The sequence below is a fragment of the Ursus maritimus genome, unplaced genomic scaffold (genome assembly GCF_017311325.1).
Source record: "Ursus maritimus isolate PB19 unplaced genomic scaffold, ASM1731132v1 scaffold_5, whole genome shotgun sequence".
NCBI lineage: Eukaryota > Metazoa > Chordata > Mammalia > Carnivora > Ursidae > Ursus > Ursus maritimus.
Window position 1 is genome coordinate 27,857,456 of NW_024426663.1, and position 25,854 is coordinate 27,883,309.

General features: G+C 35.0%; 1 protein-coding gene across 4 annotated transcripts in view; it reads right to left on the bottom strand.

The window, feature by feature from the left end:
- TENT2 (terminal nucleotidyltransferase 2) overlaps window positions 1–24,728 on the bottom strand; it is a 66,368-nt gene extending 41,640 nt beyond the window's left edge. Inside the window, exons 1-5 of one of the 4 annotated variants that reach the window (XM_008711023.2) lie at window positions 24,417–24,727; window positions 24,085–24,154; window positions 17,817–17,990; window positions 17,528–17,617; window positions 14,655–14,892 (exon numbers count right to left, since the gene is read on the bottom strand). In XM_008711023.2, coding sequence (XP_008709245.1) covers window positions 14,655–14,892; window positions 17,528–17,617; window positions 17,817–17,953 — 465 coding nt within the window. In that variant the 5' untranslated portion in view covers window positions 17,954–17,990; window positions 24,085–24,154; window positions 24,417–24,727. Of the gene's footprint in view, window positions 1–14,654; window positions 14,893–17,527; window positions 17,618–17,816; window positions 17,991–24,084 lie in introns of all 4 variants that reach the window. The other 3 variants (XM_008711025.2, XM_008711026.2, XM_008711022.2) reach the window with 3 other exon arrangements.
- Window positions 24,729–25,854: the final 1,126 nt, after the last annotated feature.

The window sequence follows — 25,854 nt, forward strand, 5'->3', positions numbered from 1 at the left end:
TTCTCTTACTTCAATCTTTTTCATCACATTACACTCCCACAGCCATAACATGGTCTTTACAATAAAAGAGAACAGACCTCTGAAACTTTAAATTCCAATCTACGATCCTGGCTACAATCTCCTGTCCAATTCTTACTTTCTTACCCCCCTCATACCTGCTCCAGAACCGCAAAGACTTGGATTCCACAGACCTTTTTTCCCAGCTCATTAGCACCTGAATGGTATAACTTCCTTCCCTATCCAGTCTATACCACAAAGTGCATCCCCTGAACCACTCTCTTTTATCATACCTTAACTTTATACCCTTGTCATGCTCAATCTAACACCTGTCCTAAAAAATCCTAATCTTAGGTTTATACAAACAACCACGTTCTCAGCTCTTAGAACATAAAACTGAAAAAAAAATTTTTAACCACAAAACTGGCATCTTTCAACTTTATATTTTAAAGTCTAGCCTAAGGTTGGTCCTTAGCATCATTCAGACTTCCACGCCTCTTGTTAGATTTTGCTGTCATTTTTCACCATCATCGTTCTAAAATCTTTACTACTTTCCTCAAGTCCCCTATACTTACCTCATTCTCTTTAGCAAATAACTTTACATAAAGTTTACTAAGAAAATTGAAAATAGCAGATATAACATTCCTAAGCTTCCTAACTGCAAATTTTTGCAAACTAACATATCTGAATGAATCTCATCTCTTTATCTCTTTGTCAAACTGTTCTCTTCCCCTGTTCAAAGTTAATCCCTCTACCAATACTTTTGAACCAAGCCTCCTGGTCACTTCCAGGGCACAAATACTTCCATCAGTTTTTCGATACCGCACTTGCATTTTCAACCTCTCCCTCTCTAGGCCTTCCCCAGGGTCCATGACCAGGCACAAGTCCCACCCATCATATAAAATGTTTTCTTAAAACAGACAAATAAACAAAACAAAACAAGAGACTCATATAGAGAACAAACTGGTAGCTGTCAAAAGGAAGGTGTGGAGGAATAGGCAAAATAGGTGAAGGGGATGAATAGATAGAAAGTTTGTTACAAAATAACTATGTTACAGGGTTGAAAGGGCATAGGGAACATAGTCAATAATATTATAATAACTTTATACTGTGACAGAATTACACTTAATGTGGTGAGCATTTCCCAACATATGTAATTGTCAAATCACTATGTTGTATACCTAAAACTAATATATTGTTATATGTCAACTGTACTGCATTAGAAATAAAATTTTAATTAAAAAAAAGAAAAAAAATTTTAAATAGACTAACAAAAAAATAAACATAACATTTTCTTTTGTCATGTTCAGAATACACATTTTAAGGCGGTAGAGGCAGTGTGGGCAATTAGGCAATGAAGAGACATCATTTTTAAAATCCCTTTGATAACAACACTAATATACTTAACTTTAATATTTTAATAGTTTTTAATAACCCTCCCTCCACAAAAGATAGAGCAACCAGAATAAGACAAACATATAAAACCACACCAAAATAAAATAAAACAAGGCTAACAAATGCAAAACAAATGACTATGCATTACTCATGAACCCCAAAATATGAGCAATTGGGACCAAATACCAATAGCAGCAAGACCCACATGGTACCAGAAACATTAAGAAAAAAAGGAAAAAGATTTTGGCCAGTCCTGAAGCCAGACCATCCAGAAATCAAATTGCCTATAGGTAGTACTTCCTGCCCCCTTCCTCAAATTGAGGAATCCAATTCAGAGTGGAACAGCAACAAAAACTGGGGGAGAATTCCACAGGCTACATGTGAGAGTTCACAGGTAAATCCAAGAGGATCACAGAAAGATCAGAAATCTCAAAACAATGTGAAAGCTCCCTTCTAAGATAAAGCAACACACCAGCAGAAACTGCCAGCAGGAAAAATCTAAACAGTAGAGAGCCATAAGGGGCAAAGAAAACACAGTCTAGAACTAAAATGATTCTGACTCCCAGGGGACATCTGACAATGTCTGGCAACATTTTTAGCTATCATAAGGGGGAGGGGGGGTGCCCATAAGGTGGTCACTGGCATCTAATAGTTAGAGGCCAGGAAGCCACTAAATATCCTACAATGAATAGAACAATCCCTCACAGCAAAGATTATCTGACCCAAAATGCTGAAAAATCCTAGTCTACATAGAAGAAAAGAAAAAGGAGAGAAAAGGTCTCGGGAAGTTTATTTCTGAATATTACGTACTACAGAAGAGGATTCCTAAAGCCATACACATCTAGGAAAGCTAGTCTGCCCAACCATTCTAATTTAAAACTAATACAGGAAAAGGCACCTCACTCGTATTTGTATTTGCTAAATGCAAATTCTGGAATCTCAGAAAGAGTGGTGAGAATGAGAGGACAGAAAAAATATTTGAAGATATAATGTCTAAAAAGGACTCTGGTCAATTCTCAAAGTTTTTTTGGTTTTTTGTCTTGTTTTGTTTTTTTAAAGATTTTATTTATTCATTTGAGAGAGAGAGAGAAAGAGAGCATGAGCAGGGGGAGAGGCAGAGAGAGAAGGACAAGCAGACTCCCTGCTGAGACAGGAGCCCAATGTGAGGCTCGATCCCAGGACCCTGAGATCATAACCTGAACCCAAGGCAGACACCCAACCATCTGAGCCACCCAGGTGCCCTTCATACAAAGTTTTTATATGAAAAATGAGAATAGAGTAACACTCCTACAGACAATAAGGCACACCAAAAAGACATGTCCACAAAACTAATGGAAATTTTAACAAATAAATCAAGCCAAGGCTTTCTCTCTTATGTTTTAATTTTCCAAAAAGATAAGTGACTATAAAGTATATATACTAGTACTAACAAAAAATGACTTCAAAATCTACATTTTAAAAACTTATCAAAGGCAGCAAAAAACAGTAAGAATTTAGAAATATATTTACCAAAAGATATATAAAACTTGTACACTTAAAATTACTAAGTACTGATGTGACGAATTAAAAACCTAAATAAATGGAGAGCTATACCATGTTCATGGATCAGGTAACTATTGTTAAGATGTTAATGCTCCTGAAATTAATCTACAGAGTCAATGCAATCAAAACAAAATAAAATATCCTGCAGGTTTGTTCCTAGAAGTTGAGAAAGTAACTTTAAATTTTATTTGAAAGGCAAAATATCAAGAATAGCCCCCCCCCCCAAAAAAAAGGAAGAAAAAAGTTGGAGGATTTGCCTTACCAGACTTCAAGACTGACTTACTATAACAGTTACAGTAAACAAGAAAGATGGGACAGGCAAAAGGGCAGATTAAAAAGATAATAAAAAATACTGAAATATTTGTGAATATAATGATATGATACCTTTCATGTACTTCAAACTAATGAGGAAGAGATGAAATAAAATTGGTAGTTATGTTGGTAGTTTTTAAAGCTCAGTGATATGAGGATTTATGATACTATATTTTATTTTGTATATATTTGATATTTTCCACAAAAACCTTTTTAAAAGCATCCAAGTTTATACAATATTTGAAAGAAGTTGCCAGTAAAGTGGTTAATATAAAATTTTAAATAACACTTGAACAATTAAGTTTTATTGATTTGCAGGATTGGCAAACTATGGGCTGTAAGCCAAATACTGTCCCTGAACTGTTTTGCAGAGGTAGTAAGATAAAATAATTTTTACATTTCTAAAACATTGCTTCAAAAAGAGAGAAAAGAAAAAAGAATATTTAACAGAGGCCCCACATAGCCCACATGTCTAAAATATTTACTACTTGGCCCTTACAGAAAAAGTTTTGCCAATCCCATGACCTAGAGAATCAGTTAGGCAGATCAACACAATCCTAGAACAGTAGGTACTACTCTACATATAACCACATTTCTTGGGTAACAAAAAGAAATTTCTTTATAGTAATGCTCAAATGAAATTTTATATTTATAAAGTTCTTTCATCTGAATGATAATTCATATAGAAACATTCTTATAAAAAATTATGATTATGTGAAAAATATAAAATTCTATATACTTGCTCCTTTCCCTTTTTTACATTCATGGAAACATTTCTTCTCTTTCAAGTACTGCTATAATGGAGGACTAACAGGTTCTACACAAAAGAATTCTCCTCACTATCTAGCTATTTACTTAGAGATTCACATTATCAAACTATGTTCCTGCATCCTAGAACGGACACCATATAGGATATAGAGTATAAATGAGACAAAACTCAAAATAATTGTACACACATGCTGAAATAAGACTTCTAAAATTCAAAGAAATATTTCAGAAGGTGGCTCAATGTTCTTATAATTCAGGGGGGTGTGGAATGTATGATATGCATTCTCCTTGGCTGATGAATATCAAGCATCAAATATTCAAATCATATATGTAATACCAAGGTTACTATGAATAATGGCACTTAGGAACTTTCTTTAATTGCTTTTGTTTCACTCAGAAGCATATTTTTCCTAATCCCTGGTTTAAAAAAATTATTCCAACAAAGTATCCATATAATAGAGTAAAGTTGTTTCAATCTCTACCATACTACCCATTTAGGCTGCCTGCCAAGATCTATTACTTTAATTTAAAAGTAATTGTATAAGATATCTCTTTCTCACTATAAGTAAAAGTTGTCTCTGTTCAAAACTATACAAAAGATTTGCCTACATATAGTATAAAATACTAAAATTAATGTTTCTTCCAAATATAAATGTTCATTTTTCCTAAAAAAATATTATAACCTGTCTTCAAAGTCAGGCTCAAAGAAATTACCAATGAAGTTACTATCTTAGGTCAACACAAGCTATCAAGGACAAGTATAGATTGAGATTCAGAGAAGTTTTTAAATGTGTCAATAAATAAAGCTTAAGGTATAACTTTCACACGTCATTCTCAGCAGCTTCTACATTTGTCCGTGTCAGGTGGGTCCCCATGTAAAAGAAAGTAAAAAAAACCTTTCAGCCAGGATTACCAAAACCTGATCATATACTATATGAAAATGGTAGCAGGTTTTTGACCAAATGTAAATGCTATCTGAAACAACAAATACAACTCAGTAACAAGCTTTCAAAGACAAGAGCAATGAAATTAAATATGGTACAGAAAACATTAGTTATTAATTCATAAATATTTGAACAAAAACTGGCAATTCCTCAGGCTCTCTCCTGCTCTCTTCCCTCAGACAACAAAGACAGCCATAATCTTTGTTACATACGTAACTCTGGAAAAATAAAGCTAGATATGTAATAAAAGTTTAAATTCATTATTGATGCTAAATTCCCTTTCCCTTAAAATTAACTAAAATAAAATAGAATCAGGAAAATGTCATGCCAAAAACAACACACTACTTGTTAGTGTGTTAAATTATTACATTTTTGCGTGGAGTAGAGTCTTCTTAATTTATAAATTGGCACACTGATTATGCAGTTTGAATTACTGATTTCTTTCCCTTTAGTCTGATTACTTTTAAGCATGCATTATTACTGAACTTGACCAAGAAATAAAAGGAGAATGGAAAAACAAAACAAGCTTTCACTTGTGCAGAGTCCGGGCCTAGATTTTCTAAAGAAAGATATATCTCAGTAGCTTTCAAAACTTTTCTGACACATATATTATAAAGATAGAGCCCTAGGAATAAATTTAACCAAGGGGGTGAAAGAGCTCTACAATGAAAACTATAAAATATTGACAAAAGAAATTAAAGACAATTAAATGGATAGATATTCCACATTCATGGACTGGAAGAATTATTGTTAAAAAGTCTAAATCAATCTATAGATTTAATGCAATCCCTATCAAAACTCCAATGGCATTTTTCACAGAAATAGAAAAAGCATTGGTAAAAGTCCTATGGAAACACAAATAACCCAGAAAAGCTGTATCAATCTTGAGCAAGAACAATGGAAGCATCACACTGCTGATTTCAAATTATATTACAAAGCTATGGCAATCAAACTAGTATGGTACTGGCATAAAAACAAACACAGATATCACTACAGAGCCCAGAAATAAACCCATATGTATACAGTTCACTTATCTTTGACAAAGGAGCGAAGACTACGCAATGGAACAGACTACACGAAAAGGATATTCTTCAACAGTGTTGGACAAACTGGCTATCTACATGTAAAAGAATGAAAAGAATGAAACTGGACCCTTATCTTACACCATACACAAAAATCAACTCAAAGTGGATTAAAGATTTAAAAGTAAGACCCGAAACTGTAGAACTCTTTAGAAAACATAGGGTAAAAGCTACTTGACAGTGGTCTTGCAATGATTTTTGGACCTGAACCTGAAAGCACAGGCAACAAAAGCTAAAATCAACAAGTGGGACTACATCAAACTAAAAAATTTCTGCACAGCTAAAGAAACATTCAACAAAATGAAAAAGGAACCTACAGAATGGGAGAATACATTCGCAAACCCTAGATCCAATAAGGGGTTAATATCCAAAATATATAAGAAACTCATATGACTCAATAGCAATCAATCAATAACCCAATTTAAAAATGGGCAAAGGACCTGAACAAACATTTTCCAAAGAAGATACACAAATGCCAACAGGTATCTAAAAAGATGTTCAACGTTACTAATCATCAGGGAGATGCAAATCAAATCCATAATGAGATATCATCTCACACTTGTTAAAAGGCTATTATTACCAAAAAGTTAAAGGTAACAAGTGTTGCCAAGGATGTAGAGGAAAAGGAAACCCTTATACAGTTGGTGAAAATGTAAATTGTTACAACCACCCTGGAAAACAGCTGGAGACTCCTCAAAAAATTAAAAATAGAACTACTCTATGACCCAGCAATTCCACTTCAGAATATATATTCAAAAGAAATAAAATCACTATCTCAAGGTATCTGCACGTCCATGTTTTCATATACATATTTACCCACACATACACACACACAATGGAATATTATTGGCCTTACAAAAGGAGGAAATTCTGCCATTTGCAACATGGACAAACCTGGAAGACATTATGCTAAATGAAATAAGCTAGATAAAAAAATAAAATACTGCATGATTTCACTTATCTTAAAACTTAAAACGTCAAATAAATAAGCAGAAAATAGAACAGTGATTATCAGGAGCTGGGAGGTATGGGGGAGATGGGGTGATGTTGGTCAAAGCATACAAACCTGCAGTTATAAGATAGTTCCAGAAATACAATGTACAATATGGTGACTTTAATAATGCATTATATACTTGAAATTTGCTGAGAGAGTAGATTTTAGTTGTTTTCACCACAAAAAAAATATGGTAACTGTATGAGGTGAAGGACATTAGCTTGATTATGGTAGTCATTTCACAATTTATAGACATTATAGTGTACACCTTAAATATATGTAATTTTTGTCACTCACACCTCAGTAAAGCTGGAAAAAAAGAGGTAGGTAAGAGATGTGGGCATACACATTTTAACTACAGTTGACCTTTGAATAACACAGGTTTGAACTGCACAGGTCCACTTAGACTTTCTTCAATGAATAACATATAATACTATAAGTGTATTTTCTCTTTTGTATGATTTTAACATTTGTTGTCCAGCTTACTTTATTACAAGAATACAGTATATAATACATATAACATACAGTAGGCTATCAGCAGAGAAGTTTTTTGGGTGTTAAAGTTACACAAGGATTTTCAACTGTGTAGGAGGTTGGCGCCCCTAATCATGGTGATGTTCAAGGGCCAACTATATTTGAAATTCAGTGAACTAACACTTTACAAACATTTTATTCCCTTTTTAAATCTGTTTCTAAATAAGGGCAATAATGAAATTAAAAAAAAAATTTAAAGATCGAGCCTCTGAGAGATCTGTAACTGTCCCTAAACTGTTCCTCCAAGGGTGCCAAGAGTATTCATAAAATTTTCTCCTTTCCAAAATTAAACATTATACAAGATATCTTGAGTAATTCATTCATAATCATCTTTTTATTTTATAATCAATACCAAGAAAACCTCAGTCTAACCTCATCTCAACTAAAAATTCAAAATCAATTACTTCAATTCACATAATATCTTCAAACTAACCAGAATTTCCAAAGAACAGTTACAATAGACAGAATTCAGGAGCTTGGTTAACTCTTGATTCCTCTACAGCCTCTTTTTTGTCCAGGCAACCATATATTCACCTAAAAGCTAGAGTGAAATAAAAGTTAATTCAGAAAGATAATTCAGATATTTTACTTAAAGAGTTGTCTGTAAATACAGCAACTTGAAAAACAGACAAAAGATTTTTAAATGGAGGGAAAAAAGTAAGCTCAGAGGGTATTCATTTTCAAAAACTTAAATCTTTAGGTTTTAAAACACAGAATATGAATTTTCAAAGTAATTAAAACTTCTACTAACAAAATCTTTCCTTGGAGCTTGCTGAACCAGCTGACTGATATATTATTAATTATAATAAATTCATTATTACCAATCTCAGATCGGTCCTCTATATTTTACAGCAAATACTGTTTCAAGTCTTCTCCATTCTACTTCTCTAGTCACAGCTTGATTTCCAGCACTCAGTCAACGCTATTTCAAACCTCCTCCACTATTCTCAAACCTTGGACATCCACTTCATTTTCCCCACTAATAGATGACCTTACACAATAACTCAGAAAACAGGAAGAAACCATTCACCTAGAGGAACTCCACTTCAACTTCTCCATATCAAACTTCCTGGTTATCTACACCTATCCTCCCCTCCTATCCTCCAATTCCAAAAAGCTTTTCTCTTACCTAAAGCCAATCATTCCACCTATAAGCAGGATCCATGCCCTTTCTCCCTTCTGAGGAACCTTATTATGATTGTTTTTTTCTTTGCAGAGTAGTCAATTTCCTCTCTCTCCACTAAATCTTTCCCATAAACGTTTATATGTGCTTAAAGTTTCTCCAACCTTAAGAATTAAAAAAAAAAAACTTTGTTCCCACTTCAAATCTTTAGCTCCTCCCCTTTACAGCCACACTGCCCAAAAACAGTTGTATATACCTTTAGTTTCCATTTCTGCTTTCCCATTCTTTCCACAAACTACTTTAGTCTTGAATCCAGGCTCTCTTCTCTCCCTGAACAATCAGACCCACTCTCTTGGCTTCAATTACCATCTATAATGCCAATGATTACCAAATGTACATTTCTGGTCAGTGTCTTTCCTGTGAATTCCAGATCTATAATATCAAACTATCATTGCTAATATCTAATTTGATGTTTCAAATGCACAATAAAGACATGTCCACAGACTTCATGCGGCCCCTACTTAAGTAATCCTCCAATTCCTATTAAACACACACACACAAATATTGCTCCTCTTCCATTTTGTTCCATCTCAGTGAATGATCCTACCATTAATCCATGTAGAAGCCTGAAACTCTCAGTACCTTCTTGTCTATCTAATCTAGTGGTTCTCAACCAGTGGCAATTCTGCACGCCCCCCACCCAGGGGATATTTGGCAATGTCTGTAGACTTTTGTTTCTCCTAACAGGATTGGTGGCATCTAGTGAGTTGAAGCCAGAAATGCAGCTAGACATTCTAAGATACACAAGACAGCCCCTCCACATTAAAGAAAGTTGGTCCAAAATGCCAAGAGTCAAGAGGCTTTGGTGACATAATCTAATCTAATTACCAAATCCTATCAATTTCAATTCCCAAATACAGCTTAAATCCAACAATTTCTCTTCATCTTAACTACCAACACCTCATAATTCAAGGCACCACACTACCTTTCACCTAGAATACTACAATAACTTCCCACATCTATCCTTGTTCAAATTCATACAGTGAAGTCAAAATAATTTTAAGTTACCTCTCTTCCCTGCCTAAAAAACACCCTGCATGGTTGAACACCAAAATAACATACTAATCGTTGACCCTTTCCCCACTTCTCCTACCACACTTCAGCCACTCTCCCCTAATCAACCAAACTCTAGCCACCTTGGCCTCCTCTCAGTTCCTTGCATACGCCATGTTCCTTTCTACAGTAGGACCTTCGAAGATACTGTTCCTTCTCTCTGAAGCATTCTCTCCAACCACACCTCTCTTTCACTAGTTAACCCCTACTCATCCTTCAGATCTCAGCTAAAACATTACCTCCTGTAGACCATCCCTGACCTCAAAATCATTCTCTCAGCACTTCAATTTTCCTCCACTGCACTTACAAATCTATAAATAAAACTGTGATTTGAATGGCTCTTCTTTAATGGTTCTCCCTCTCACTATACTGTATATATATGGTAAAGAGACCATGAGTGTATATTTAGCACAACACTGTGGTACAACACTGTAGCACAAAAATAATGGCACTCACAAGTATTTGTTGAATAATAAACACAGAATCTAGTCTACTCCAAAGAGTTTCAATTGTTATTTTTATTACAGGTGACTTCAGGATTCATATCTCTGACCCTGCTTTGCTTCTGAAATATATACTGCCAATTCAACTACAATACATTTTTTCTACAGTACCAATTAGCTTATAGACAACTGATAAGCAGGTGAATGGTATCAATTCAACATGTTAGTCGAGTTCATTTGTACACGAAGCCAAAATTATGCATCATAACCTTCACGAGAAAGAAAAAGAAGTCCTCAGTTTGGCACAGGTAGAAGTCCTTATAGATCTAACACAACTAAAAATAAGTTCCCACCTATTTGAATTCCCACTATATTGACAGTTCCCATCCAATAAAGCATCCTGTCAGCCTCAAACAGCTCTCTGCTGATATATTTCCTTCTGTGTCTACTAACAGCAGCCGTACTGACCTAGAGCTCCACTTTTAACTGCCTTGTCTCACTGCCCACCACAAGGCAATATCTCAACTCTACTTTGTATATTTTTAATATCCCCTGCAGCAGCATCCAGCCATACTAAGCTGCCTACCTGGTCTGACCAAGTTATTTCCCAAGGTCTCAATTATTACTTTTGATAGTATTCTGCTTACAAAATTGTTTAGATTTTGAGTAGCCTACTCCAACTCTACTTTCCCATAGCCCTATATTCTTAGTGTGCAATATGTAGAACAAGCTTTTTCTCAAGAGCACAAAAATTACAAATCTTACCAGAGTTCCAAATAGTTCTTGACTAGTTCCTCAATTTATACACCCCAAATCTATATTCCTTATCTCTGTTAGTAGTCCAAAATCAAATTATTGGAGTCACATATGCCTCTCTCTCTCTCTCTTCCCTGTATTCAATGATTCCACACCTTCTACCACTTTTCCTTACGCATGGTCTCTCACATCTTTCTCACTACCATATGCCGTAACTGAAAGCTTCAACACGTCTCAGCTGAATGAATTCAACAGCCTTCAAAGTAATAATCAGTTATCTTGCATGTCCTCCTTATTCCAAGCTCAACTCCACTAAACCACAGGAACTATCTTCTCCAAAATGCCAATCTGATTGTGCTATTCCTCAACTCAAAAACCTTCAATGGCATTCTACTGTGCATTCAAGGCCCGAAACCACTATCCCATTTTTTACTTCACACTGAAGCTCCCATTCACTTCACACTGTAGCAGAGGTAAACAGAGATAAACAATACAAATCATTGAGCACACTGCTGGCAAAGAAAGATACTTATTAATATTAGCTATTACTGTCACAGATTACCTGGTGTCACAGTCAGTTCTAAGAATGTCATCTCCCTACCCTTGATTTTAAGCATCTTAAGTTCCTCCTCTTTGTATTATCAGAGACAAGGGTCAAATCTCGGTTGTGTCACTTACTAGCTGTGACCTTGAGCAAGTTATTTAGCTTTCTGAGCCTCAGTAAAATTAGGATAATATCCATGTCATGGGGTTGTTGAAAAGACTAAATGACATAACATATGTAGAATGCCTAGAAGAGAAAAGACATCAATAAATGTTAGTTTTCTTTAAAAGTGTTCGCTTAAAGAATGAACACAGAACTAACTGCTTGCCTTCTTTCTCCTACGACTAGGCAGGTAGAGAGAAGCACTCAAAGAAATTGGCTTAACAACAAAATATATCTTTATCTTTCTGAAATAAATGCTTACTCCAAAAACATAAGATTTAAGAGAATCTTTTCCTATGCTATTAAGCAAAGAAAAAGCTATTGATATGGAACCATACTTTACTAGATGATATATACTGACTAATATAAATTGTTATTAAATTTACTGAGACTCAATATATATTTAGTCTATATGCAGAACTACCAGTTATTTAGTTAGTTCAAATAGTTAACTATTAAACATATAAATACATGCAAAAATATAGAAAGCTTCAATACTTATAAATTCCATAAAAAATGAGCCCGCATACATACATTAAAAACCCACATATAGTAAAAGATTCTTATATATTCACTCAAAGAATTGGTCAGACTTGATTTATACCACAAGCTTTCACATTTTAGCATTACAAGAGTTTCCTTAAAATGAGAAAGCAAAGAAAGGAGAAAGAATGGGGGGTGGGGAGGGTGGTGGAAATAGAACCAAAACTTCTCAAGTTAGTCTTTTCCCATTTTACTTTGCCTCTTCCTCTCTCCTGCTGATTTTGCCTAACCACTTTCCTACTTCATATTAACAAAAGAACGACAGAATCTTTTTAACAAATAGTGCTGGGACAACTGGACTAACAGCAACAGGATGAAGTTGGACCCCTACTTCATATCATATAAAAATTAACTCAAAATGGACCAAAGACCTAAATCTAAGAGCTAAAACTATAAAATTCTTAGAATAACACACAGACATTAATCTTTGTGACACTGCATCAGGCAATGGTTTCTTATATACGACACCAAAAGCTCCAGCAACCAAAGAAAAACAGATAAATTGGACTTCATTAAAATGAAAAGCTTTTGTGATTCAAAGAACACCATCAAGAAAGGAAAAAGACAAACCAAAAAATGGGAGAATATATTTGCAAATCATATATCTGATAAAGGTCTAATATTGAGAATATATAAAGAACTCTTATAACTCAACAATAAAAAATAAATAACCCAATTAAAAATGGGCAAGAGATCTGAATAGACAATTATCCAAAGAAGATACACAAAAGGCCAACATGCAAATGAAAAGATGACCAACATCATTAGTCATTAAAGAAATGGAAATCAAAATCACAATGAGATACCATTTCATACCCACCAGGATGGCTATAAACGAGTGCTGGCAAGGATGTAGAGAAATTGGAACACTCATACACTGTTGATGAGAATGTAAAATGGTGTAGTCACTTTAGAAAACACTTTGGCAGTTCCTCAAAAAATTATACATAGAGTTACCACATAATTTCGCAATTTCACTTCTAGGTATATACCCAAGAGAAATGAAAATATTGTCCACACAAAAACTTGTACACAGATTTTCATAGTAGCATTATTCAGAATAGTCAAAGAGCAGAAATAGCCCCAAAGCTGATCAACTGATGAATGCATAAACAAAATAGGACATATCAATACAATGGAATATTATTTAATTATAAAAAGAGACAAAGAACTGATATATGCCACATGCACGGATGAACCTTGAAAATATGCTAAGTGAAAAAAGCAAGACAACATAATTATGACTCCATTTATATGAAATGTCGAGAATAAGCAAATCCACAGAGATAAAAAATCAATTGGTAGTTACCAAGGGCAGGGGGGCAGGGTGGGAAGGTCAGGGATGGAGAAGGGACTGCTACTGGGTACAAGATTTCTTCCGGGAATGATGAAAACATACTAGAATTAGTGGTGATGGTTGCAGAACTTTGCAAATATACTAAAAACCACTGAATCATACACTTAAAAAGAGTGAATTTTATGATAGTTCTATCTCAAAGAAAAAAAGAATGATAAAGGAATAAAAAGCAGCACAAATAAAGAATGAAGCAAGTGTTCCTTTTTTGACCCAACATTTTCTGCACACTTACTATATTCCAGACCTATGCTGGTTGCTAGGAACCCAAAGATGAGTAATACAAAGTCACTACACTCTTCAGGATCACCCTCTTAAGCCTACAAATGTCATATTTCTTAAAAATGGAGCAGCTTGGAAAATGTAAAAACAGCAAATATAAGCCACAGACAAGCCAAGAGAATGTAGATATTTACATTATAAACTCTTCTAAATTACCTAGAATTTTTTTTGGTGGGGGGGTGGCCAAGCTTCTAATATCAATGGTTAAATAACTCATTGCTCCCCAATGCTGATAATGTCATTTTTCAAAAATTATTAAGCAGCTTCATTTCATTTATTTGAAATGCTTTTCACAAATTATATTTCTGATAAATCTTTCTTCATCGTATCACTCTGAACATATTAGTTTCTCAGTGACTCCTGGATTCTCAATTTTTGACATTCAAAAACCTCATGACAAACGCAAATATTCCAAGAGAAAATGCTTGTTGACACTTTATTACAATAACCATATGAAAATGTTTCTCTGTAATAAAAATAAGTAACAGAGTTCTCTAAACTAAGAAAACAAATGTTCTGAGCCCTAATCCAGATTTTTATGAATCAGAGAAAATCTGATTTCCTGATATGAAAGCTGCACTTCCATAAAAGAACAGCTAACAAAAAATCTTAAAAATCAAATTTAGACAGAAAACTGTGTTAAATAGTTTAAACAGAGCAAAAAAAGGCATATTCTACTGAATCCAAAACATTAGGCATTTCTGATGCTTTTAATACATTGTATTAACTTTCCAAAAGGTAAAACTAAAATCTACATTATTATTACCTTATCTTTGGCCTCAGGCAGTGTGATTTCTCTAGGTTCTAAAAATGGTATTTCTCGAAAAGGTGGAACACATCTGACTATATCTGGTACATAGTGTGTATGAAACAATGGCGGCATTGAGTATCTTCTTTCACCTGATAAAGGCACTATGTGGTTAACTATAGTTGGCTCTTGGTGGGGTGAATGGAAACGTTGCCGTTTACCGTCAAGAGGAAGGTTTTTTTCATCGCTTAATCTCCTGAAAACAAGCAATATACCTTAGTGATTAAAGATATAACTTTCTAATAACAAACAGAAAACAATTAAAAATATATAAATAACAAATACCAATAATGACTCTTTCAGCAAGGCCACATTATTTGCTCTATATGAATCCTAAAATATTGTGAGCTCAAAAGACGCCTTTGAAAAACAACTTAGGAAAAACGAATAGTAATAATGCATATAAAAAAAAACTACATATGTACGTCAGGATTAGTCTCCTACATTTGAACTACCCCAATGTTTCATCTCACCAGTGAAAACTTGGTAGGAAAACTTCTATTCACAGAAACACTAACAATAAAAACCCAAATTCTAATATAGGGAGAATAAGATTAAGTGAACTGAGTGTTATATATTTTAAAAGGCTCTTTAAGGGGTGCCTGGCTGTCAATCAGTAGAGCATGTGACTCTTGCTAGGTTGTGAATTCGAGCCTCACATTGGGTGTAGAGATTACTTAAAAATAAAATCTTAAAAAATAATAGTAAATAAACATATATATTTACTTATATATATATTTTTATATATATTTATAAATATATTTATATATATATTTAAATAAAAAGGCTCTTTAAGTCCACCTATGTTCTGGCTCATCAGTTGGAAAGATCATATTAAAAAGCTATAAAGTCAATGAACTGAGCCTAAAGACTCCAAAGAAATATGAAAACTAACTGCATTTCAGATAAGAGTAATGTATTAATGTTAAATTTCTTGGGCATGACAAATGCACTTTGGCTATATAGCAGAATATCCTTAGGAGGAACACACTGCTGTGCTTTGGGGTAGAATGAAGTAATGTCTACAACTTTTTCATACGGTTCAGAATAAAAAGTAGGGGTAGAGAGAAAAAGGGGCAAAAAAACAATAAATGTAGCACAATTTTAATGAATAGCATAAGAGGGTTTATTGTACTTTTCTTTAAATTTTTCTGGAGGCATAAAATTTTCAAAATAAAAAAGCAAAAGGAAATAATTAAAAAATACTTTGTTTAAAAAAATACTTACTTCATTGATACATTAAGTTGTTCATACAGATAATACTTTAGGCCATGGGAAATGGTCTGATTCCTTTTAAGCTCTAAAATTCTATGGGTCATAGCCACCTGAAGGTTTTTATTATAACACTCTTTAGGATTACACCAATTCCTCACTCCTTGATCCACAAAATAAGTGGAACTCCTGCTCATAGGTTAAAGTATACAATGCTAACAACATAAGAGTATATTTAATATCTTTTAATAAAAATGATTAACCTTTATATGCTGAATAGCTTCCATTGAGAATGCCAATTTTAGTTTTTAAAGTATGTATAACTATGAGCCAATGGAATTTATTTTCATTTGTGATTCACAAGTTAGCTATCCAGACAACTTCAAAAAAATTAAAACCTGAATAAAGTCAATACTTTTAGCATTATATAGGTTTCCACAAAACTCTGAAGAACAACTCACAGTGCTTCTAAGCAGAGGATCTTGAGCAAGATCACCTGGGTTCAAATCCCAGTTGTATTTCCACCTGAATAACTGGTTGCTTAACCTCTGTTTGCTTCATCTTTCTCAACAGAGAGGAATAACACACCTCATAGAGTGTTGTGAAACTTAATCAAATTACTTGTAAAGTCCTAAGAACAACGCCAATTACATGAGTGATCAATAATTCTTAGCTAGTGTTATTTTTAATTGGACATAAGGCTATGGAATATTTACAGAGGCTTTAAGTAGTAATATCTTGCAAGTACTGCCAAATTTTATTTTAATAATCATCTCTAAAGTTCTAATATAAATACTTTCTGATACATCCATTTCTTTTAATTGGTTAAAATTAATTGACTGATTTCTCTACAGAAAGCTTTAAGTCATGCAGAAATTTTTACTAAAATAATATTTATTACGGAACCTTACCTGTATAAGATTTAGATAAATCTAATAGTAAACTTTACTGGAAAGAAGGTATTATGGGCTGAACTGTGTACCCTCAAAATTCTTACAGTTAAGCCCTAATTCCCAGTACCTCAAAATGTGGTTCTGGACACTTGGCCTTTAAAAAAGTTACAATGGTGTCATTAAAGTGGGCCCTAATACAGTATGACTAGTGTCCTTAGAAGAAGAGGATATTAGGACACAGAAAACACAGACAGAGGAATGACCATGTAGGACACAGAGAAGGCAGCTAAGGAGGGAGGCCTCAGAAGATACCAAACTTGCCAACACCTTCATCTTTCGGACCTCTGGCCTCCAGAATTGTGAGAAAATAAATTTCTGTTGTTTACACCACCCAGTCTGCTGTATTTTGTTACAGCAGCCCTAGCAAACTGATACAGAAAACCATCTAATTTAGTTAATATCTCAATTCAAAGTAGTATTCTGAATAAATATAGCTTCATTCCATCTAAAATCTGCAGTGTCAGAAATAAATCAACAAAAATATCCCTAAAATTTTTTAAATATATAGAAGTTTTAAAATTCTCTGATAGGACTGATTGCACAAGTTCCAGAAGATAAAATTTAGGGCATAGTACCCACCCAATCTTAATACAAGAAACACTGATCTATGGTTCTGAAAAATTTCTTTTAAAAGAAATTCTTTTAAAATAACTAAGAAGTACTTACTTCCTTCCTCGAAATAACGGAGATGTTGAGGTCTGTATTGGACTGACATTTCCATACGTCAGCTGCTGTAAAGACACAGCTCTTGACAAGCTACCAAAAACACATACAGAACAGCAATAATAAACATTTTTACCTTAAAAACCAATTCCATAAAAACTAAATATTTCACCAATCAAAAGAAAACAAGACAATGACATTTTAATTTCAAATGTTTCATATAAACACTGTTTGTGTCTAGGAGAAAACAAATATTTATAAATGATATGGACCAAAATATCACCATACTCACTCTGTATTCTGAAAGTTGAACTGTGCATCTATAAGCTGCTGGTGTGAATAAAGAGTTGGTGACAGGGCGAAGAAGTTATTATGTGGTTGATGGTTTGGGGTGAAAGGCGGGCGACCCAAAATTGAGTTTGGGAACATGCTCTTGTTCACTAAAAGTGAACATGTATTCTTCTACCTAGAATGTTTTTAAAGACAAATTATTATATCTTAAAAATATCGAACTCTTTATTAACTAGTATCTACTACTTAAAGCAATTAGTTACCAAGTTATGAATTTCATTTGCAAAGTTATCTCAAAAGTTTAAACAGATCTCTAAGTCCCACCTCAGGTAACAAAACAGTTGCTAATAATGAATTTTTTTTTTAATTTTTTAAAAAATGTTTATTTACCTTTTTTATTTTTTTGCTAATAATGAATCTTAAATCTAAATTAAGAATATTATTATTCAAATGATAATAAAATATACGCAAGTTTCTAATTTCTGATGAATTTACCCTAATATCGACAGATCTTTCAGAAATCAAGTTATCACCACATACTCTGATAAAAAGAAACCACCCAATACAGGCATTTAATGAAGCCATACAGATTCTTATGTTTATACCCAATCTAATTTATTCAAATGTATAAGCCATAATAGGACAACCCGATTCCTCGGATAGAGATCTTACAGATCTTCTTAGAGATCTGCTAAACAAGGGAAGGAATCTGTACTGCCTAATAACTCTAAAATTCTGAGATTCCCTTCAAAGTCTAAATAATTTATATAAAGGACATCCAATAAAAGACAGATTGTTTCACAGCAATGAGGAAAATTTATACATAGTAGGCCCCCCTTAGCCACGATTTCATTTTCTGTGGTTTCAGTTATCTGCGGTCAACTGCAGCCCAGAAGCAGATAATCCTCCTTCTGACATATCCTCAGGTCAATAGTAGCCTAATGCTATGTCACAATACACACATCATTCACCTCACTTCAACTCATCCCATAGGCATTTTATCATCTATATCATCATCACAAGAAGGGTGAATACAGTATAACACATTCTGAGAGACAACATTCATAAAACTTTTATTACAGTAGATTATTATAATTGTTCTATTTTCTTATTAGTTGTTGTGCTTAATTTATAAATTAATCATAGGTATGTGTGTATAGGAAAAAAATACAGTATATATAGGGTTTGGTAGTACCTAGTTTTAGGCATCCCCTGGGGGTACTGGACTATCTCAAACCAATCAAAACCATTCACTGACCCAGGCAAGAGACTAGATATTTATACTCTGCAATGACTGATCCCAAAAGGCTAAAAACTTACAAACAGGTTAAAGTAACAAACTGAAAGCAAGTATTAAAGTAAAATCAACAAAGTAAAAATAATAGGATCCCCAGCCCACTTCCCAACACAGGTAACAAGAAAACTCAGCTACAGAATAACTTAGAAAGAAACCATATAATATGGTAGTCAGAGAACCTATAATATAGTAACAGTTTTCCACCAAGGAAAAGTTAAGCCTGCTAGCAACCTAAAATGAAGCCAACTACTGAACTGCCGCCGCCTACACAAAGAGCTTGCAATCAGATTCCTAGTACCTCTCACTTAAAATAAACATCCACGGATCACCATAAGAAAAAAAGATCAAAGAATACACAAAAACAATGCCAAGAACAAATTATTTTTTAAAGTCACAATTAATTAAAAAAACACTGCATACATAAAACAAGAATATGCTGTTTCAGGGCACCTGGGTGGCTCAGTCGGTTGAGCTTCTGACTCTTGATATCAGCTCAGACTGTGATCTCAGGGTGGTGAGATCAAGCCCCACATCAGCCTCGCCCTCAGCAGAGTCCGCTTCTCGCCCTCTCTGTCCCTCCCCCTGATCATGCATTTTCTCTTTCTCTCTCTCTCTCCAATAAGTAAACAAATCTTAAGAAAAAAAAAAAGAATATACTGTTTAAAAAGCGAGGAAAAAAAAAGCTCTTGGGAAATTACAAAACCAAAAGCAGAAATACTGAGTAAAAAGTTAAAAGATAACATTGAGGAAATCCTTAGGAAAAAAGGGAAAAACAGGTGAAGGCAGAAAGGAGGCAGGACTGTAAGACAAAAAGATAAGAGAATCAAATTATATGGTCCAACATCCAACATAACAGAAGTTCCTGTAGAAGAGAGAAAACACAGAAAAGGAAATTATCAAATAAAACAAGAAAATGTCCAGGACTGAAAAAAAACAATCCTGAGAATTAAAGGACCTAATGAGTACAAAGTGCCTTAAAAATATATATATGCATCAAGGTATGGTGAATTTCAGAATATCAGGAAAAAGAAGCTTATGAAATATTACAGAAGAGGCAAATGTTATAATAGGGCTGACAAACAAAATGTCTTTAAACTCCCTAACAGCAAACAGCAGAAACCATAAGACAATGAAGTCAGTGCCTTCAAGTCTCTGAAGGAAACGCTCTCAAGCAGTAATTCCATACCCAGCTATAATATCAAAACAAGGGAGAATAAAGACATGTTCAGACATGTAAGGTATCAAAAACCAAAACAAAAGAAAACCTGGGCTCTAGGAAAAGGGAGATTCACTGCAGGGCAGAGACAAAGTAAATTCCCTAGGATGATGGTGAAGGGAAGATACCAGCTTAAATTAGAGGCAAGAAGATAAAGGGTTTCAAGAAGATAGCCAAGGAGAAAAAAACTTAAAACTTTACTGACAGATTACCTGATGTATTTGACCACAGAGAAGAGTTCTACTAACAGAGCAGAAATAATCTTAGAAACAGAATAGTAGGAAGTTAAAAAGAAATTACTAAACAAATCAACAACAAAAACTCAAAAAGTCATATAAAAAGGACATATAATCATAACCTATTTGGTTCACACAATAACACAAACATTAAAAATACTAGTTTAAAAAATTGTAATAAATTTATTATATATTATTTATTACATGTTGTATTTAAGGTTCACACATATGTTATATACAGTTACATGTTCATATACATCACAATTCAATGATAAGAGAGTACACAGGGGCGCCTGGGTGGCACAGCGTTTAAGCGTCTGCCTTCGGCTCAGGGCGTGATCCCAGCGTTATGGGATCGAGCCCCACATCAGGCTCCTCCGCTATGAGCCTGCTTCTTCCTCTCCCACTCCCCCTGCTTGTGTTCCCTCTCTCGCTGGCTGTCTCTATCTCTGTCAAATAAATAAATAAAATCTTTAAAAAAAAAAAAAAAGAGAGAGTACATAAAGGTACTACTAAATCCTCATTTTCAGTAGATGTCAATTTTAAAAACAAGCTACAGAAGTTTTTTAAGCTTTTTTTTTTTTTTAGAACAACAGAGGAAAATAACACTTAAGCAGCTAAAAAAAATGTAGCTGCCTCTGGGTATTGAGACCAGATGGTTGGAAAAATTGGAGCCAGAGAAAATAGGAGAAAAAAAGACAAAGACCTGGGAAGAAACTAATAAATCACTCATACAAATTTTGTTTCTTTTTTTTCAATTTTGTAAAATTTAAATTCCCAAAGCTGGCCACAGATAATGAGATCTACCAGTCCATGCTTCATAACGGATTGTGAACAAGAGTCTTGGGCCACCATCAGATCTCATCCCAAGTGCCTAACTCCCTGACTTGAACTAGAGACAAGGTGTTACCTCCAGAAAACAAGAATTTATCAACTCTTTTCAACAGGTCTGTACCTCTTACTATAGGAGATACAAAAAAAAAAAAAAAGAAGAAGAAGAAGAAGAAAGAAATCAATCCTATCATAATTGCTAAGCTGTACTCACTGATTTTCACTGCCCAAAGGAAATGGAAATTACCTTGAACCAAGCAGGATTCCTGACAATCCCTTAGTAAGAGTACACTCAATCACAGAAAGCAAGATTCAAGACCAGCAACTAAAGACTTGCTCTACCTTTTGCCCAGGTTCATGATCCTTTCTTTCTTGGCCGTCTTTATTCTGCTTCCCAACCCAAACTCTCATAAACATAATTCCTATCATAAGATTCATGAGAAAATGACATTAAATATAATTCATTACAATGAATTTCTCTTGGTATTTCATTTTGTTGGAATACAAATACTATAGGACTGATGAAACAAGGAAAGGAATTTATATTCAGAAAAGCTAAAATTAAAACGTTCTATTTTCAGATTTATTGAAATCAGTTCATTGTTAAAATTTGAGACACTGTTTACATCTATAAATTATATGCTTGTGTTTTTCCTCTGGACCCAAATAAAGTCCCATATAGATGCATCCAAATTTGAAGACTCCAAATGACATGACAGTCCAGACTTCACCTTATTTCTATCCCATAACAAGTTAAGATCCAAACTAAGAATAAGTCAAAAGGTGTGTTGTGGCCCAGTAGTACTCGACAAAGCTAATGACCAAATTACCTAAGGCTTAAGAGCTTACAATGATTACTTAGCCAAAAGTTTACCTCACGGCAGATATCTAGTTCCGCCTATCCCAAATTCCCAGATAAGCATCGAAGCTTTTATACTCCCTCTGCAACAAAATGTGTCAGGTTCTCCTCATTATGAATCCTGGCCCTCAAGTCTGGCCCTTACCTAGGCCAGCCCTCACAGTTGGATCATTCCTACTGGAATTAACTAAAGGCATTCAATGCCCCACAGCGGAGGCATCCTGCATCACCATGAGGAAGTAAAACAAAAACAAAAGTCTATGAATTTCAGTTCCTCTTTCTAATATTTTTTCTAATACCTTTCAACAGTGATTTTGATGACGATAAGAATATTTCAGATAAGAATCTAAAATCATCCAAAAATAATAATCTATCATAAATACAAGGGATCTTTTAAACAGAATATAGAGTTTTAGAGTATAAAATCCAGCAAGCCTACTACCACTGTAGCATTAAAGAGACCTTCACAAAATTTTAAATCCGTTTCTTTATATTCTGAGTCAAAGGCTTCTTCGCTAAGTCTACTTGATGATCTACATAAAACACTATTCTACATTAGCTGTGGTAGCAGGTATAAGAAATTCCATGATAAATAAATAAAATCCAGATATTGGTGGTATCCCATTTTTCTTAGCCTGAAAGTTACAGTCTCTCAATATATACATGGCTATAAAATAGGATAATCTAGGAATTTTGCTGTGTTTTAAAACCATTGCACTGGTTATTGTCTTAAGTAAAAAAATCTTACGTTGCTTCTTGACTAAGGTTGACACAATGGGATATTATATAGGTCTATTTTAAAATAATCATACATGAAAGACAAACCGTGTAAGAGTAGTTTACCAAGTAATTCCTACTAATACTTTGCTCCTGTAACTCACAATCCGGAATTTCTGTCCTAAACTTGATCTCTCCTCCAAACAATTAAGAGAACTTTCAAGGTTATATAATTCCTTCATCAGGACTCCCTGGAAAGCAGAATCTACCTAGGATAAAAGCCAAAAGTCAGAACTGTGGCAACTAAATCAAGTTATCTGTCCACTCTGTCCAAATGCCTTTGATATCCTAAACTCACTTCTTTTCTCCACAATGCAAAAAGTCCAATTCCTAAATCCTGCTCACCCATTGTCAAAACTACCTTAAGGTCTTGAAAAGGACATTCCTTTTTATTATGAATTAGATTCCCTCCAAGAGTTAAAAAATAATGTTGTCATGTGGTTTGATATGGACATTTCTTAAATGATTGATAAATGGCCTGTTTCACATAAAGCCTTTATTATGGAGCATTTCCAGATTAGACATAATTGGGGCTAACACACCAACAAAATAATATTACCATTATTGGCTAGCTACCTTTTGGCTGTACATATTAAAAACCCGTAGTAATAAACCATACAAGGAAGCACTTAAAGAAATAGTATGTTACCGGTAATACAAACACAGATTTTAGTGTTATGATCTTCCCTCACAAAATCACATACCACATTTCTGTTAACAAGTTCCAATTTAGCTTGAGTTTTACATTCTCTTTGTTTCTTTTTTGTTTACCCTACTGGTATCCGCAATCTAAATAAAGAACTACTATTTTAAACAAAGAGCTAGAAGAGAAAACAAGACGGGGTATTTGGATAATCTAGATATGGTGAGACACATAAACCCCATCGTGTTCTGGCCTAGAGAGATGAAGGGTCTATCCACAAAAGCTTAACGGGAAAAGAAATGTACAACAATCTGCCAGAGTCCTGAACTGTGCACTTCACTGTAAAATGAAGAACTTAGGCCCATTTAATCAAAAGTCTTAAATTTTAAATTATTAATCCAGATATTTACCTTAGTTTTTCACCACCCTTTGAAACACCATGCAGGGGTCCCAAGACAGTCTTCCTCTTGTGGTCCTAGACTGAGAACGGGGCGCGAGGAAGGGAAACGAGTGGAAAAAGTAAGCGGTCCTAAGATTGTTCAAAAAGTGCTGCAGCCTGGGGGCCGCCCACAAGTCTGGGACTTCTAAGAAATATTGCCGGAACTTCCCACGCAAACATAACAGTGCGGTTTCAGGAAAAGTTCCCCGAGCCCCGCCCCCGACCTGGGCCTACACGGTTGCGTCCTTTTCCAAAACCCACTAACTCACAGGTGTCCTTGGGGAAGGGCTAAGCCGGGCCTACCGGTACTGCCCGCCCAGGAGCTCCAAGGCCCGAGCAGCGAGGGTCCGGCCCGCACGGCTGTAGCTTTCGCCCCAACCAAAGCAAGTAGTGGCCTGCGGAAGGGCGAGACCTGGCTCCGGATCCGGAATGCAATCTAAACCCCGGGCTCGGCGGCCGGGGACGAACGACACAAGAAAAGACAGGGCTAGCAAGCGTGTGGGAGGTTAGGGGCGGTAGCAAGAAGCGGAACACCAAAAAGTCGCCGAAAAAACGGCGTAGAGAGCCCTGTCAGAAACACCCGGAAGATCGCCACGACCCCGGATGGGAACAGCGAGCGGGGAGCGAGAGGTCACACTTCCGGCAGGCGCCTCACCCCCTTCCCCGAGCGCTTTGCTTGAGTGCGCACGCGCGCACTGCTGCCGTCCAGCTTTGGCCGGAGGTGGAAGCTTAACGGCTGTGAGCGCTAATGGGGAGGGGGCTAGGACAGTCCTGAGACAAGGAGGACTAGGCGTTCGGCCGGGGTCCGGCCGCAGTCCGGCCGCGGAGGGCTCCTCTGGGCCACCTACCCGAGCTGACGCACAGCGGCTCTCGTTCAGATACGCACATTTTACTGCTCCTTCTTGTCTCAGCTGGATGACTCCTCCCCAGAGAAGCTTTTCCTCACCCAGTTTTCCCTCGCTCTTCAGCACGGGATTTGTATTAAGCTTTGTTTTTGTTTTGTTTTTTTACCCCTCCAGTGAAATGAAAGCTGCTTGGGGTTGAAAATGCCTTATTTGTCTCTGAAGCCTGGACTCAGAACCCTGCTTTTCATATAATAATATCTAACATTCGCGAATTCGACCAATATTCAATATTTGTTCTGGAGTGAGTTTTAATATTGCGAAAATATCTTAAGTTGTTGGGATTTGCTAATGTCAATCTTTTAACAGTATTACTTTCCTTTTTTAATACCTATAGAAGAATTTCTCATTTCTGAAATTGGTAACTTGTGTCGTGTTTATTTTTTCCTGATCTTTCTGGCGAGAGGCTTATCAGCTTTATTGATCTCAAATCCCAAAGCATTCTTTTGCTTTCGTAAGTTTTCTTTATTGTTTTTTTTTCTATTCCATTGATTTTCGATCTTAGGTTTATTTCCTTTCTTCTGCTTTTTTTCCCTTAATTTTTAAAGTGTTTTTTCATTATTTGCTAGTTTTTTAACTTGGAAACGGAGATCACTGATAATAGGTGTTTCTTCTTTTGTAATATAGGCATTGGGTGGGATGTGTCCCTAAGAGAATTGCTTTAACTACATTTCACACATTTAATATGTTTTCATTTCCTTCATTTCAAAATACTTGCTAATTTCCCCATAGATTTTTTTTTTGACCCATGGGTTATTAGTGTATTATGAGTCTACAAAAATTGAATTTTCCAGACCTCTTCCTGTCGCTGATTTTTAACTTAATTCCAGTATAATCAG